Source organism: Bombyx mori, chromosome 3 (assembly GCF_030269925.1).
Source record: "Bombyx mori chromosome 3, ASM3026992v2".
Taxonomy (NCBI): Eukaryota; Metazoa; Arthropoda; class Insecta; order Lepidoptera; family Bombycidae; genus Bombyx; species Bombyx mori.
In genome coordinates, this window is record NC_085109.1 from 8,459,573 (window position 1) to 8,476,693 (window position 17,121).

Sequence of the window (17,121 nt, forward strand, 5' to 3'; positions counted from 1 at the left end):
CAATAAAAAAAACATATACACTTGTGCTGTGTAAATAGGCTCCTCCTAGGTCGACGGTTAGTGATAAAAGCAGCGATGTGCACTTTAATGTAATGACGTTTTTTCCCCCTACCTATTCGCTGATTGCTTATGCTATTCCAAACGCGCGGACGATGCATTCTTGTGTTCTATTATGCAAACCATGTATTAAATAAATAGGATTTGACAAGAAAACAGTAATTAAGATTTTTCTTTCAACTACGTATTTAAAAAGATGGAGTGACCAAGTGTCTGAGTATCTGGACATGAGACCGAGCCACGCACTTCACTGTACCACTGACCGACATAAGTGGCTAAAAATTACAAAAAAAGGTCACAGGCGGGCGCATCACGATGCTCAGCAATGAGCGATCGACTGAAGGAGGAGGAGAAGAGGCCCGACACGTTGGACTGACCAGATACGCACTACTCTCGACACCACAGTTTACGATGCTCTACACTCGGCGGCAGATAGAGGCAAATGGCGTGGAATGGTCCGTAATAAGCTCTTGTTGCGAGGAGGTGGTCACGACCCTCAGTATTGAGGAAACCGAAGAAAGAAGAAGACGTATTTAAATATTCAGTTTTTTTCCTATGGTAAATTTTCACAATATGTTTATGAGCGGACATGGGCACGTCTGTGGAGCGTGAACAAATTAACATGACAAGCGTTTTCCAATGTTCAAGTGTGTGGGCAATCATTTGCATGAGACACGACAGCTTCATATCTTATGACGAAAACATGGTGAACTAAAAAGAATGCACAATTTCGATTGAATAAACTATGATTGTCCACAAAAACTTTAGGTACCTATGTCCTTTGAAAAAAAAAGAAAAACACATTTCTCTAACATTAGCATTCAAACGAATGATAGGTTGTATTATTTAAAACTATTTTTTTAATTAGGTTTAAAAGGCATGTTTTTATAGTGAAAATCTAACAGCGTTTTTGGTATCTTTTTTTATCACACACGGTCATCTAACCCTGAAATAGGATTCTGTATAATATTGTAACTTCTATAGTTATTTACTGATAGGTACTTGTATACGTCGACATACCTATATATGTATATAGGTAACAAACATCCAGACAAAGAGCAAACAAACTTATTCATCACAGGAATGTATGCCCGATGCGGGATTCGAACATACGACCCTCGGCACAGCAGTCAGGGGCGCTAGCCACTGCGCCACGGAGTCAGTTAATCTCCGCTACTATTTACTTTTTAACCATTACCTTTGTTATGGCACTGCGGACCGATTGCGGTTTAGGTTTCAATGTGGGTTTGGCAGTGGGCGGGGGACTCTTCTCGAGGAATGGACTGTTTTCTGGAAGACCGAAGTTCTTTGGCAAGTATTGTTCTAAATCTGTACCTGGAATGAATTGCAAATAAATATCAAGCCGGTGTTAGGATTTGCCATACGTTTTTTTATTTCATCTAATTCTTCATATTGTGTATTTTATTTTTATTTTTTATTTCTTAGGTGGGTGAACGAGCTCACGGCCTATCTGGTATTCAGTAGTTGCCGGAACCCATAGATACCTATCTCGAGACATAAGTTCTAAAGCCTCTGTTTTACAGTACAACGGCTGTCCCTTCAACTGTAGAAATAGGCAGGGTGGTATTTTCCGTCTACTTTTTTTAATTTCCATCAAGTACTACGATTCATTAATGATATTTCTGTAGTTTTGCGTAAAAATGTCAAATATATACTATTAAGATCAAGTGAATTCTTATTAGTGGATTTGACGTGCGCTTAACAACTGTGTTGGATTACAGGTTTGTTATCATGCCGAGACAATTAATCGGTAGGAGTTATTTCATTTAAAGGTTCATTAGTTTTAATTGTTTTAGTTCTAACAAAGCGTGACGAAAAAACGTATGAATATATTTAGTAATACGAGAAACTGACAGCACGCAACACGACAGGCCAATCATTCACCAAGACTTATTTAGAATCATGGATGTTTAGTTAAATGAATAGAAGTTGATGTTTCCTAATCTTTAATCGCTCCAATCTTTGTTTTTTTCGGTGATACCTGTAGCTCTTATTAAAAAAAAAACTGTTACGGCTACAAAATTTGTCGCAGACTCAATCTATTTACTTCGTAAATGGGAACCGTTTTAGCGCAATTGTTGTGCATTAATGAAGTCTTCGGACTTACGTGCCTACAGTTTTGGAAAACATTGAACCAATGTTGTAAGATTGTACCTACGCGCACATTTACTAACTCTTCGTTGTAAAGCACTAAAGCGTTTGCCTAAAATCGGTACTTCTATAAGACGTTCCCCAAGATAAGTGACCTCATATTTCTAAAATCGCAATTACCTTTGACGAATTACTTCATATCTTTACGATATAGCTCTATTAGAAAGCCCAATAGCATGTTTCCGAAGCGGTGTTTAGGTGTACCTAATTTTAAATATGTAGCAAGTCGCGTTTGGTTGTTGGTTGTTTCGACACCGTTAGAAAACTATTCAATCGATTTGAATCAAGCTTCTTGTGTAAAATCTTGTGAGCTTTTTCGTAAATTTGCTACGGTTACAGAAACGGGCGGTATTTCCGTAAAATTCTTTTTTAACCAATCCAAACGGCCTACGGTGATTTTTTCGATTGATATCACGGGCACATGTGACTTTGTTTAAAAATCATCAGCATAATGATTTCGAGGGCAAGGGTTTAAGAACCGACGACAGTGGGCGCGCGTTGCTAAATATTATAAAAGCTATTTGTTAGGAAAAAATATGTAAATAAGAACCTCGTTAGTTTCAACCAGTTCTGTCCTATTGTCGTCATTACACAATAAAATTTAAATATGAATGAAAATTATTTTTAGCATGATTCATTTAGTTTGAAACATGTTTTTGTTTACATGTATCTATGAGTGATTACAGAGTTAACAACATTACATACAAGGTAAAATGTCTGGTCAACTTATGAATTTTGTGGTATGCATATTGCACACACACACACAGCATACTGTAGACACAAAAAACACATCGAACGTTTCTTCTTATATATGATGCAAACGGGTATTTATACCGGTATATAAAAACCGTTACTGTACTGTAATTATGCACTTAAGGCAACGTTTCTAATAATTTGCGAAGTGTGAATTTTAGGTATTTTTATAAGATCACGATTAACTATAATACAATTTATTTTATTTTATTGGATAGTTAAATTTGCACACGGCTAAGTGGGTACCGGAGTCTATAGACATTATAACGTAAATGCCGCCCCACCCACCTTGACTCATGAGGTCGAATTTTCAATTGTATTATTTACAAACAGCACACTACTATTACAGCCATACAATTGCATTTATGTTCGCGGGATTTTTTCTATTTATTTAAACGATTTTATTTCGAGCGTAGAGAGTTTGTATTTTTTTTAGTTTTTACATTTATAAAATACAAAATAAGATCGATATCTTTTTATAATTGAAATAAAATCTCCAAGACACCTCTTGGAGAGTGGTTTCTTTACAACCGCTCTACGAAATGCTTTGTAGTTGACTTTATTAGTACTAAAATAGATTTTTCAGGCGAACAGCTGTTTGTAATACCACATGACAGATGTTCATGTATTTCCGTATTTATTACTTAAAAAAATGTTTGTTGTTCTAAAAATACTAGTCTACTAGGTCCCCCAGTAGTCGAAATTCGACTATAATTAATTGAAATTAATAGTTTAAGCATTACGGTTCTATTGTCAAAGACTATATTTCTATAACCACAGATTTACACTAAATATATATATATATATATATATATATATATATATATACTATAGACAAATAATATTAAAGATAAACAATATTAATCTATTCTCAATTTAACAAAACAAAAGAGTTTATATGCGAGTGTGTGTCAAATACATGGTAGTGTGTGTAATGTTTTTTAATTTATTTAATGAATTTTTTAAGCATAATAAAAAAAATATAGCATTCTGCACTCCTTCTCTATATAACTATAAGTATGGGAAATTTTGTACTTCTTCGTCCGCGCAATTTTCGTAAAAAGGGGTACAGAGTTTTTGGCTTCACGTATAGATAATTGTGTTATTTATTGTCTTTCTTTTTATAGACTCGCGTGTGTGGTTTGCGGGACATTAAGTTCACGGACGTTTTACGAATCCATTCACGGGCCATTGTGAAATGGAAAAAGTCAATTGCTCAGTTAACAGCTCAGTGTTTCTAATACGGCAAGCGTACGATTTACGATACACATAAACCAGCGTTGTTGTAACCATTGTGTACACTGTACAGCGGTCGTCGAGCGAAATAGCAAGCGGCCGTAAACGTGCTTGAACGTTAGTATCGAGGATGTAAACATGCACCCACTCACCGGTATTAAGACCGACGGCTGCCATTAGCCCTTATTACCCACAAAATAAAAATAAAAATTAAACACATAAATCATGCAGATCTAAACAACATAAATATAATATTCAAACAGTACATTCGAATTATTATTATGATTATTTTTTAAATTCATCTTTTTGTTCTACTGCTATCGAATCTATATGAAAATAATTTGACAAAAAAAATCAATACATACAAACAAGAGTTCTACTAAATATATAGATAGCTACTTATAATAAATTGTGATAATATATTTTAATATAATTTAAATAATTACCTTCTCGTCTCTGTCTTGAGGAATCAAAAGTCTTCCGTTTTTTAATAGTCATCTTCTCGCAAATCTTGACGTGCTTAGCTAGAGACTGTGGCACAAAAGTACGTCCGCAGACAAGACAAGGCATTAACGGTAAGGGTCCCGAAGGTTCCGGAGCCACCGGGACAATTGGCTGGGTGGGAACTGGAGGGGAAGGTGGAGGTCCGACTCGATTGGGGGTTGGCGTCCTCTGAATCGGTTGGAATACTTCATTGCTTGCAGATGGAGTGACTGATTCGGGAGACGGCGATCGGGAAGACTTTGCAGACTGTTGATGTTGAGACTGCCGTTTCCCTGAAAATTACAAAATACAATGTAACTCTAAATGTAAGTACATACGTATAATTTGTTTATTTAGAATGACTAATGGTCCCACAGTAGTCGAAATTCGACTATAATTAATTGAAATTATAAATTTGAACATTATTATGGTTCTATTGTCAAAGACTATTATTATACTTCTTTAATCACAGATTTCGCCAAGATTACATTATAGACTCATTATACATTATAGACATTCTCAATTTGACCACAGCCTATAAGTAATAACAAAAGTTTGACAATAAACCACTGAAGTATGAAACCTAGGTCTATGCAATAAAGGCGGGGTGGGCGACGCGGGCGCGATGCTCCCGTTAATCTCCCGTAGGGACTGTTGGGTACTGGGTGCGGGGGCGCCCGGTGCTCTGCTCTCGGTTCCGTGGTGAGGCGGCGCAAGGTAGCTCCTATGCGCCACTCACGGTGTGTCTCCCGAGACGACGTCCTACGAGATCTTCCCGGGGATGGGATCCCGTCCTATTGTCAGGACGGGTACCGGCGACGGCGAGCCTGCGGCGCGCATTGTGCGGTACCGTAGGTTTCGTGGAGTCGGAGTGGTGGAGCTCGATGGGGTTTAGTCGGTAGCCGGTTTTGCGGGGCGGGTCCTGCGTGGTAGGCGCCTCGCGCGCCTTTCTCAAGGCGTAGTCTCCCGGTAGGAATTGGAAGAAGAGGAGGACTTTGGTCTTCCTCTTCTCCCTCTTCTTCTCTGGAGGCGCCGGAGTCCGACATAACCCGGTCTATTACCCCCTCTCGACCGGGTATCCGTAAATGGATAACCCAGCGTTAAAAAAAAAAAGGTCTGTGCAATAAACCAAGAGTCTAAAATACATGTGTAGTGTCAAATACATGTTAGTGTGTGTAATGTTTTTTTCTCTTGATTTAATGTACTTTTATTCTTATTTCAAAAAAAATTAGCATTCTGCACTCCTTCTCTATATAGAGAATATAGAGAAGGAGTGCAGAATGCTAATTTTTTAAGTAAGTAAGTGTGGGAAATTTTATACTCCTTCGTCCGCGCAATTTTCGTATAAAGAGGTATAAATTTTTTGTTTCACGTTTTAATACTCGTATATAGATTCCGAACATCATACGATTGAACACATTTCATAAAATTCTAGGAGCCATCCATATTTTAGATGTGCATATTTCCTTTGCGCATGTATTCTTTTTAAACTAAAATAACCTCTAAAACTAAGCTAAGCATGCAAGGGCGAAGCTCAATGGCATGTAAACATGACGTCATCTGCGAATAAGTACAACCTCCATATTGATTAGTTCAAATTTCGAGATACGAACGGTCACGAAGTTGAGACATTTGATTTTAATATGTAGGAAAAAAACGAATAAAAATTTAGTCGCTCAGTAAAAGCAAACGGGTATGTAATTATACTATTAATGTCAAGTCTTAGATATATTATTTCATGTTGACATCTCTAGTTGTTAGCATCCGTACTCAGAATAGGAGTGGGTGATATAAATCGTATATAGATTCAATATCTATATATCGCAGCAATATCGTTGAATCCGATATCGCCCCGCACGAAATCTATATATCGATATCAGCCGATACACGATATTGCTCGATGTGATGCGCATCGCCATATCGGACCGATTCGTGAATCGAAATCTATATTTCGATATCAGCCGATACACGATATTGCTCGATGTGATGCGCATCGGCATATCGGACCGATTCGTGAATCGAAATCTATATTTCGATATCAGCCGATACACGATATTGCTCGATGTGATGCGCATCGGCATATCGTACCGATTCGTTAATATCGGCCAGAGTGAGTGAGCGCACGATAGGGATATCATGTGATGAATGAAACAGAAACAGGCATTATCCATACAATTGTAAACCTTATATTTAAGTCCATATGTCTGTAGATTATTCTTAGCGTATCGGCAGGATACAATTAAGGAAAGAAGTTTCAAATTTCGACCCTAACTTGAATGCAGTATAGCCTATTTGCATCGTTGAATTTAATTTCACGCGCTTTGACCTTGAACTAGAATTTTTGGACAAGTGTTTATAAATACTTAAAAGTTTTTTGTGTTTGATTTTTAAAGTACACATTTTTCTATTTTTAGTTGAATCCAAATAATTGAGTTTATTTCTTGTGTTTGTATTAAACTTTTGAAATCTACACTCTTTTGGTATATTTTGTAATTTTAAATTAAGACACAAAATACTAAAAACTGAAAATAATGTAGCCAGTCCTAAGCCTGGTAAAAGCATGAAGGAAAGTTTTTTTGATATTTTTATTTTCATGTTCTTTTTATTACTTTAAGATCATATTATAAATTGATATCAGAAAACCAACCGTATAACGTTGACTTAAATCTATATCTACTACGATATTATATCAACGTATCGTTTCAAATCTCAAATATCATGAATCGAGAAAATCTACTAGCATCCATCAATATATAGATTCAGAAAATATATTTTTTTTTTTTTTTTTTTTTTTTTTTATTGCTTAGATATAGATAGCTTATATATAGATTCAATATCCGATATTGATCCTCGATATATAGATACGATTCGATACGCGGCAAAACCGATATTACCCACTCCTAACTCAGAAACAAAAGCATAAACAAATCCGTTCGCTGATGTTCCGACAGAAATGACACCTAGATAATATTTTAAGGGTGGATTCGACCAAACTTAAATTTAAACTCGAGTAACTATACGAGGAATAACCTATTCCATGATTTTAATCTCGAGTAAATTCATAGTCGTTTTTCCACGTATACTTGCGCTAGGAATAACAATACGCGAATAGCAGAGTGAATGGTGAACAAAAATAAAATCCGGCAAATAAATGTTGTTGTTCAACGGCATAGTGTAAGAGCATACAAATCGTCAACTCGATTTTGCCGTATTTTAGTGTGAAAAAGTAGCTGTTGTGTAAGATATCCAGCTGTCAAACGTATTATTTTTATTTCTTGTTTGTTTGAGGGAATTGTCAAGTTTTGTCGTGTGGTTTTATCTTTTTTCGTTTAAACGTTGCATTCAGACTATTAATAATCATTTAGTGCATTGCGTTGACTTGAAATTAAAACAGAATAAATATTTATGAAATGACAGAAATCAGATGTTGGACTGACAGACGCCATTACTTTATTCTAGGAATAGCTCCGTTATTCCGTGCGAAACGGCGGTATAGTAACAATTCCCGAATAGGCCCACTATTCTTAGAATTGTAGTTGGTAAAACGTAAAATTGATTTACTCTCGATTAACTGACGAGTTATTCTAAGAATAAGATTTACTCTTGTTTGGTCGAATCGACCCTAAGAGAAACAACTTAGTTCTACGTATAGTAGTTAAGGCTATTGTAATAAAGATAAAAATTAAAACGTGAAAGATTATATTACTTCTACTAATACAGTTTTTACCTTTACACCTAGGGGTTTTTAATTATAACTCAAATTACTATCGTTATTGTTTGGGTAAGCTCTCGGCCCCCCCTGCATTATTGGCTACGGGAGTCGATTGACATAGAACAGTTAGTGCCATCACTCACCCTGAAATATATGTAAAAGTTTCAAGTGTAGTATACAAAAAGGAACACTTTTCTTCACAACAAAAGTCAACAATAAATATGCCGGTTGTACTAATACAACATGTTTTATCAGAATTCCAAGAGAAACCAGTTCTGTGACCTTGACTACTAATTCCCATTAAATAAACTACATTATTGATTACGGCTTGCGTTTTAGTGTATAGCGATGTTGAGCGATGCACCGGTGATCGAATCCCAGGCGGGTACCAATTTTTCTAATGAAATACGTACTCAAAAAATGTTCACGATTGACTTCCGCGGTGATGGAATAACAACGCAAAATTATAATTTGCGTCATTACTAGTGGTAGGACCTCTTGTGAGTCCGCGCGGGTAGGTATCACCACCCTGCCTATTTCTGCCGTGTATTGCGTTTCGGTTTGAAGGGTGGGGCAGTCGTTGTAACTATACTTGAGATCTTAAAACTTATATCTCAAGGTGGGTGGCGTATTTACATCGTAGATGTCTATGGGCTCCAGTAACCACTTAACACCGAGTGGGCTGTGAGCTCGTCCATCCATCTAAGCAATAAAAAAAAACATATGTAGTGATGGGTATTATGCACATTAAATCATAAACGTATCGACACACGCAGCACAATGATCGGGTGGCTGAACTCTCGGCAGCGCAGGCGCATCCCGATTGGGAGCGTTCAAGTGGAGCGCATGACTCGACTATTAATCGACTCAGGACTGGGTTAGTTAATAAAATGATTTCTTAAGAGAATTCACTTCGTAAACACATAAATAAAAATGGCAATTTTTTAACGTGCTTACGGTTTAAATAATATTTTTTTAATTTTTTATTATTGCTTAGGTGGGTGGACGACGTGAGCTCGTCCCACCTGTTGTTAAGCGGTTACCGGAACCCATAGACATTTACAACGTAAATGCCGCCACCAACCTTGAGATATAAGTTCTAAGGTCTCAGTATAGTTACAACGGCTGCCCCACCCTTCAAACCGAAACGCATTACTGCTTCACGGCAGAAATAGGCGGGGTGGTGGTATTTACCCGTGCGGATTCACAAGATGACCTACCAACAGTAAAAACAGGTATATAGAGTCACACAAACATTATCAAGAATGTATCTTTGTTGAAATGCGTAATTTATGCATGCTTTGCTGTGTTCTTTAAAACCAGCAATTACCATTAGGCTTTCATGTCACATAATAGATGGATGCTTTTTGAATACATAGTCATTTTTAAACAAGGTTAATATGGCAAGGCCTCAATCCGCAATAATCATTAAAATTCACAAATTGCCACAGGTTTTTTTTGCTTGTTCCAAAAATATGTTTGCTGTTAAATAGATTTCATAAAATTCTATACACGTATAGAAGGATACACGCGTAAGGAACATCAACTGAACAGAAGATCTTTTTAATGTCAAGCATGGCGTTAACAAGCAATGCACTATGTTTTAGTAATGTCGCCAAACGGTACTCTGTACTCAAAGGTTACAAACACCAGGATGTAGATTCAAGTTACAACTGTACAAGCGACATTACTAGATTACATTCGATGTTAAAGTGTAATTTATTTTGAATGCTTTAGTTTCATTATTTATTTGTGTCGTCTTCAAACAGACTAAGTATAATTTCAAAGTGGCCTGTGATTGTTCCTACAATTGCTAATCATGCCCACTGAGTTTCTCGCCGGATCTTCTCAGTGGGTCGCGTTTCCGATCCGGTGGTAGATTCTGCGAAGCACGGCTCTTGCCAGGGTTCGTGTTAGCAACGTCGTCAGGTTTGAGCCCCGTGAGCTGACCTACTAGTTAAGGTTACGCTGAAATAGCCTCTCAAGGCTATCATCAGCTTAGGTAGGAAAAAAAAAGCTAATCATTAATAAAGTTATTGTTCAATTTTCACTTTATAAGCCATTGTTACTAAAATATTAGAGAACCCAGCCGTGCTCGTTTGCTCGTGTGCTTAAACAGAGAAAGTATTTTTTAATTACAATCGGCAAAGCAATGTAGATCAAAATTGCATGGTTGCTAGGCTATAAATGTCATTGAACTAAAAAAATATCTTGTTTGTTTGACTTTGTGCGTGACGTTGTTTTAAAGATAATAAATAAAAATAAATAAATAAATTCAGAACTAATGATAAGTTACGAGTTACAAATGTACAACAATATTCTGATTTGTTTTGTACAGTAAAGAATATAATACTTAACTTATAATAAAACTTAACAAATACGAAAATACCCTAATAAGCAAATCTAAATATGATGTATTTATTTAATTTCTCCCATAATATAAGTTTTGGTTTCATTTTTCAGCTATTTGAGAGACACTAATTTAGTTAACGATTTAATTTAGTCAATTTAATTTTCGATTGTGCAATTGCGAATCCTTAATATGTTTGGCCATATCATTCGTAATGAAAGCTCATTGGAACGTTTAGTGGTTCAAGGAAGAGTAGACGGTTAACGCTCTCGCGACCGATCATCCACAAGGTGGACAGATTTGATTAAGTCATCTACGAAGTGTTCCTTTACTGAATGTACACGTACCGCCACAAATAGAGTGAGATGGAGAAGTCTCTCAAAAGCCGCAACTAAGCATTAAGACATATGTAACCACGACCACTCCGCTAGGAGTGTATGACTGAGAAGAAGAAGAAGAATTTAGTCAACCCAGACTGCTTCGCAATCCAAATGTGTCGCTGTTACCAAACCGTGCTGAATCCGTCGAAGTCGTTAATAATTAAGATAGCTTTTAATATTTAATTCAGCACCTGCCGACCCGAGCGACGACACGAATTATTAATGATGGTAGGGCTGCTTGTGAGCCCGCACGGGTATGTACCACCAACTGTCTGTTAATGTCTATGGGCTCCACTAACCCCTTAACTCTGATGGGCCGTGACCTCGTCCAACTATCTAAGTTTTAGGTAACAGCTTGGCTCTGCCCTGACATTGCTGACATCGATAAGCGACCGTAACGATACATACTTATCAGGTTAGTCGTTTGCTCTTCTACCTTTAAGGACAATAAAAAAAAAAACATAACTATAAATTTTGTGATTTAAGTCGTTATAATTATATGCATTAAGCAGCAATTAAAGAACAAACTCTAGAACATTACATTAAGGGTGTCCCGAGACTCCGAGGTGTAGTATAAAGGGCGAGGGTGACATGGTACTAGGTCGTACCTGGTACTAATGCGGTAACTAATGGAGAAGTATATAAAGAGTAAAAATCCCCTTAGTCTAAAAATTGTAAATGTATTCATAATGCAAATGTAATATTTGATCAGATTAATATTCTTAAGATATTCTAAAAGATATTGCCCTAACTGTCGAATCTGGATTACGCGAAATCCAAATAGATATAATGCCTTATAGGTATCGGTTTTAAAACGGTTTATTATATAGATTAATGAAGATATCGCAATAACAGTTAAAGATCATTGAAATTGATAGCGCTTACATTCAGGTCGAATAAAGAGTGTCTGTTCTTGAGATAAAAAGCTGACAGAATCTTGCTAACGATGACTGTTAATAACTATAAGAAAGTTACAAGAAAAAATAGCGTCAATTTCATGATAAGCCTTGTCTAATTTCTTTAATTTAAGTATCAAACGAAAGCTATCCAATTTAATAATATCTATAGAAAATACAAGTAAAATAATGGAAACTTCATCATTATAAGATATATTGAACCATATCTCAATCCGGAATAGCAAAGAAGCAGAATAGCTTTAATAACCAAATATTTTACAATATAATATTAAAGCTGTGTTGATTGATCTTGTTTTTAATTGCAAAATTTATTTCAACTAACTTCTATTTACACATAAACATTCTGTAGTTATTTTTATTAGCATTTAATTTTATTAGCATAATTGGGTATATCAGGTAATGGCCCGCCGGTAGTAAGTGATTAAGAGCCCAGAAATTGCACATATTCCTAATGTTGTCACTAACCTTCAGACAAGTTTCAATCTCAATATTTTTCTTTTTTTTTATTGCTTATATGGGTGGACGAGCTCACAGCCCACCTGGTGTTAAGTGGTTACTGGAGCCCATACACATCTACAACGCAAATGCGCCACCCACCCTGAGATATAAGTTGTAAGGTCTCAGTATAGTTACAACGGCTGCCCCATCCTTCAAACCGAAACGCATTACTGCTTCACGGCAGAAATAGACAGGGCGGTGGTACCTACCCGCGCGGACTCACAACAGGTCCTACTACCAGTAATTACGCAAATTATAATTTTGCGGGTTTCACTTTTATTACACGATGTTATTCCTTCACCGTGGAAGTCAATCGTGAACATTTGTTGAGTAAGTATTTCATTAGAAAAATTGGTACCCACCTGCGGGATTCGAACACCGGTGCATCGCTTCAACACGAATGCACCGGACGTCTTATCTTTTAGGCCACGACGACTTCAGAACTTATTGTATTAGAATAATGTAAACTTCATACCGACATCGAAGATGTTATAAATGGATCGCATAGAATACATTCTAGATATAATTTTTTATAGCTTAATCTAGTTTAACAGCGAAAAGAAAAAGATGTATCTTTTGCACCTTTGTTTCCGAAATGTCAACATAATGGCAGATATATTTTAATTTCCTTTAGGATGGTATCTCTCATAATAACGTTTTATTAGGAAATCGTGGGCAGGTCGACACGAGTCCTATCATCTATTTATATTCCGTTGGAGCTCTAATACCGGATATTCAACGGAAAAGATTCCAACGGACCAAACGCTTACATAGTGCGTTTTTAGCGTTTTAAATAAAATTTGAAACATCAAACTATTACACAATGCATTAAAAATTTGTTTTACTCTATGAAGAGAACTTTAATAATTACAAGCAACGATTTGCGTGAATAATACGATAAACCACGAAATTACTTCCTATTCGACAAATAATTATTTGGAGATTCAGTTTTAGGGTTCCGTACGCAAATGTGATCCTTGGTATAGCATCATGGTCATTTATTTATATATTACTTAACTTGGAAATTGTTTGATCAGATCATATCTGGAAGATAGTGCCGAATACCTGCATGAAGCCAAATAATGAAAAAAGTCTAGTCTGAGCCTGTAGAATATAATTAAATTAGTATTTAACATTGGTGTATGTACCCTTCTATCTTCTTTTTTCATTGAAATAAATAGATATGTGCTACTAATTTCGAAAAAAATATGACCCACTAAATCAAATTCATCACTCACTAAAATTTGCAACAAAAAAAAATTATAGAACTTCAAAGGAGCTTGAGGAAATTTGGATAAAATAAATTTATCTGATAAACACTTTGCAGACTTGAACGACTGAAAAAACACTACAATGTATTATTATTCAGAATGTTCATTCTAACTACTGAACCCTTCACTTTTGCGTTGTCCGACACGCACTTATACGATTACTTGCTTCAAAGTTAATATGGAAATGAAATTGAAATTTGAAGTAAAAAAATAATTGACAATTTCTAATGAGTCGATACCGTTCTTGGGATCTACTTAAAATATAAGTACCAAAATTGGATCTGCAGAAAAAAAGTTGATGACCTCATAAATTTACGATAAGCCAGCAAAATTGTGAGAGGTCCGACCTATAAAGTTTTATAGGGGAAAAAAGGTACATCCCAGTTTATGGCTCGTATATAGAACATTCCTCAGATCCGATGTTAATACATGTTTATTTTACATGAATTCTAAGAGTATTAAGTACAATCTTGTACCTACATTATTTTTAAATCAAGTAACAAAAACAATGTAGGTGCGAGCAATTACTCACAAAGAAATGTTCCGAAGTTCAGATCAGAACGAAATTCAAGAAAATGATAAATTTAATATTTTCTGTTTATCAATTCCAGCAGCACTGCATTACTAGAACAACGAACTCAAACAGCACTCAACATCTATTCTTAAGTATACAAGACACGAATCTGCCAGGTCCCTGTCTCCCGACTCACGATTCGGTTAGACATGATAAAATATACAAAGGAAAGTGATTGCAGTGCATTTATTTTCGAGCTCGGCTAATCTGATTAGACAGTCGTCAGACGGTCTTGTACAGACAGGCTTCGTAGTCGAGACGCGCGCGTGAGAACCTAAACTATCCAATGCAAACAACCGATATGAGAGCTTCGTAAAGTTTAAATGGTTCGTTCACGCGTCTTACGTAAATACAGTTCAGATTTAAAGCGGAAAGCTATTTCAGTCATTAGGTACCACAATTTAAAAGATAAAACCGTATGCTACGACCGACGTGATCCTCTAAAATTATTCACTACTAGCTGACCCGGCAGACTTCGTAGTGCCACAATCGATAAATAAAAGACCTAAACTTTTGTATATAATAAACTTAAAGCAAACAAACGGAATCCGTCCGACGGAAGACACATCAAATGAAAAACAAAATTGTTATTTTTTATTTAATTCCGAGCATTTTCATATTTATCTACCTTTTAAACCTTCTCTGGACTTCCACAAATCATTCAAGACCAAAATTAGCCAAATCGGTCCAGCCGTTCTCGAGTTTTAGCGAGACTAACGAACAGCAATTCATTTTTATATATATATATGTCGTGGATAACGACTTTTAGTTGTCGTGGATAACGACTTTTAGTAAAAGACGGTGGTTTTGATTATTATTTTAAATGATGAGATGTTGTTTTGATAAATATCACAAAATGAAGGGTAGACTACGTAACGCCACAGTATAAAATGGCGGTACGTGGACAGAGTCGTGGCATTCCGTGTCAGACAGTCATTCCGTCCGTCTCAGTCAGTCGGTCTGTCGGTATGTGCAACGAAACTGTCGGTTTATCCTGTCATTGTGAAAGTTGTGTGTGTTGAGTTTCAATAATTGTTATTCAAAAAGTTTTATTAACTAAACTGAGTTCAATCGAATACGAGTGATGACGAAACTACCGCTCAGCCATACCTGGCGTGCTCCGACATCAGAAGTGGGATCAGGACTCTACTCTCACTGGCGTGACGTGTTTGAACATGTTCGAAGTACAGCAAAAAAAACATGATGCAGATCAGAATACTAGTAGTGGTACGCCACAATAGCGTGAATGCAGCATACGTAAGTCGTGTAATAACGTCTCTGTTACCTCGATGGAAGATCTGAGCCACGAAGAAATCGTCACATTTTACGTTCTGGCTCATGTTGCCCAGTTTGACTGTCGACTTCATCACATGGCATTTACTAACGGAAATACAACACGTAACAAGCTATTGCAAGAAATTAAGGCAAGTGCAAATCTCAAGTGAAACTTCGATCGCAATAATGGATCTGTCATGACGAGTGGGTAGTTCCGACACGAATCGTTTTTAAGCTAATGACTACTGCTAGAGTTACATGGCACTAGTACAGTAAACCAGGACATGAGACTGTGAATTGTCGCTGAAATTTTAGAATCTACTCGATTCAATACCAATAACACTACACGTTCGATGACTTCGGGCTTCAGCAAGCAAGCAAACAAGAAAGCAAGCAAGTTTCCGTGGGGAAGAAAAATTTACACATCTGAAGTCATCGTGACCTGTAAGATAAGACGTCCGGTGCGTTCGTGTCTGGCGATGCGGCGATGTTCGGGTTCCGGCTGACGGATGCAGGTTTTTCCGGTGAAGTGCGTGCTTGTGCGTGCTTGACAAGTGTTCGCGGTTGGCTTCCTCAGTGTGGGAGTAACATCGTGTAGGAGAGGTGGAACCCGTAAAATTGTAGTTTGCGTGGTGGCTGGTAAGATTTGTTGCGGTAAGAAGTTTGCATGGTGGTAAAATGTCTTGTGAGTCTGCACAGGTAGCCGGAGGTGAGACTTCCGCGGTCGCGGCCCACCCAGTCCGCGAGAACCGGGCAGATCGCCTCGACGGTACGGAGGCCGGCCGACGGGTCCGCCAAACGACGAGACCACGCCTCCAGCACGGACTGCCGAGATTGGAGCCCCCGCGCTCCGGCTGCACTTGCGCTAGGGCGCGCCGCCTCGTAGGAGACTATGAGGTATCCTTGAATAACTCTGACTGCGATCGCGCGCTGCCGGCGTCGCAGCGCGGCGACGTTCTCGTGGGTAAGGACGTGGCACCAGACGAGTGCTCCGTATAGTGCCATCGACCGCACGGGTACCATCACCCTGCCTATTTCTGTCGTGAAGCAGTGGTGTATTTCGGTTTGAAGGATGGGGCAGCGGTTGTAACTATACTGAGACCTTAGAACTTCTATCTCAAGGTGTGTGGTGAGTTTGCGCTGTGGATGTCTATGGGTTCCAGTAACCACTTAACACAAGGTGGGCTGTGAGCTCGTCCACACATTAAAACGAAGAGCGTAATCAAACGAAATTAGATACGAAGTTTAAAGGGCCGTTTAAAGTAGTTGGAGTATTGAATGGTGACCGTTACACATTGAAAGCTTTAAATTCAAAACGTACTTACAAATACCCACATGATAGGCTAAGAAAAATGCCAGCATGACACATACCAGTCGAGGTTGATGTAAATGATGATGATCTAGCTCTTCAGCAAGCTTAAATTGTGGTGAAAACTCGAGTAA

The 17,121-nt window shown here is 37.4% G+C and overlaps 1 protein-coding gene across 20 annotated transcripts in view; it reads right to left on the minus strand.

Moving 5' to 3' along the window:
* LOC101735348 (MAP7 domain-containing protein 1) overlaps nt 1-17,121 on the minus strand; it is a 45,886-nt gene that overhangs the window by 11,703 nt on the left and 17,062 nt on the right. For 11 of the 20 annotated variants that reach the window (XM_062676056.1, XM_062676075.1, XM_062676078.1 and 8 more), the window contains exons 2-3: nt 4,665-4,994; nt 1,256-1,392 (exon numbers count right to left, since the gene is read on the minus strand). In XM_062676056.1, the coding sequence (XP_062532040.1) occupies nt 1,256-1,392; nt 4,665-4,994 (467 nt within the window). Of the gene's footprint in view, nt 1-1,255; nt 1,393-4,370; nt 4,401-4,664; nt 4,995-17,121 lie in introns of all 20 variants that reach the window. The other 9 variants (XM_021351648.3, XM_062676063.1, XM_062676051.1 and 6 more) reach the window with 1 other exon arrangement.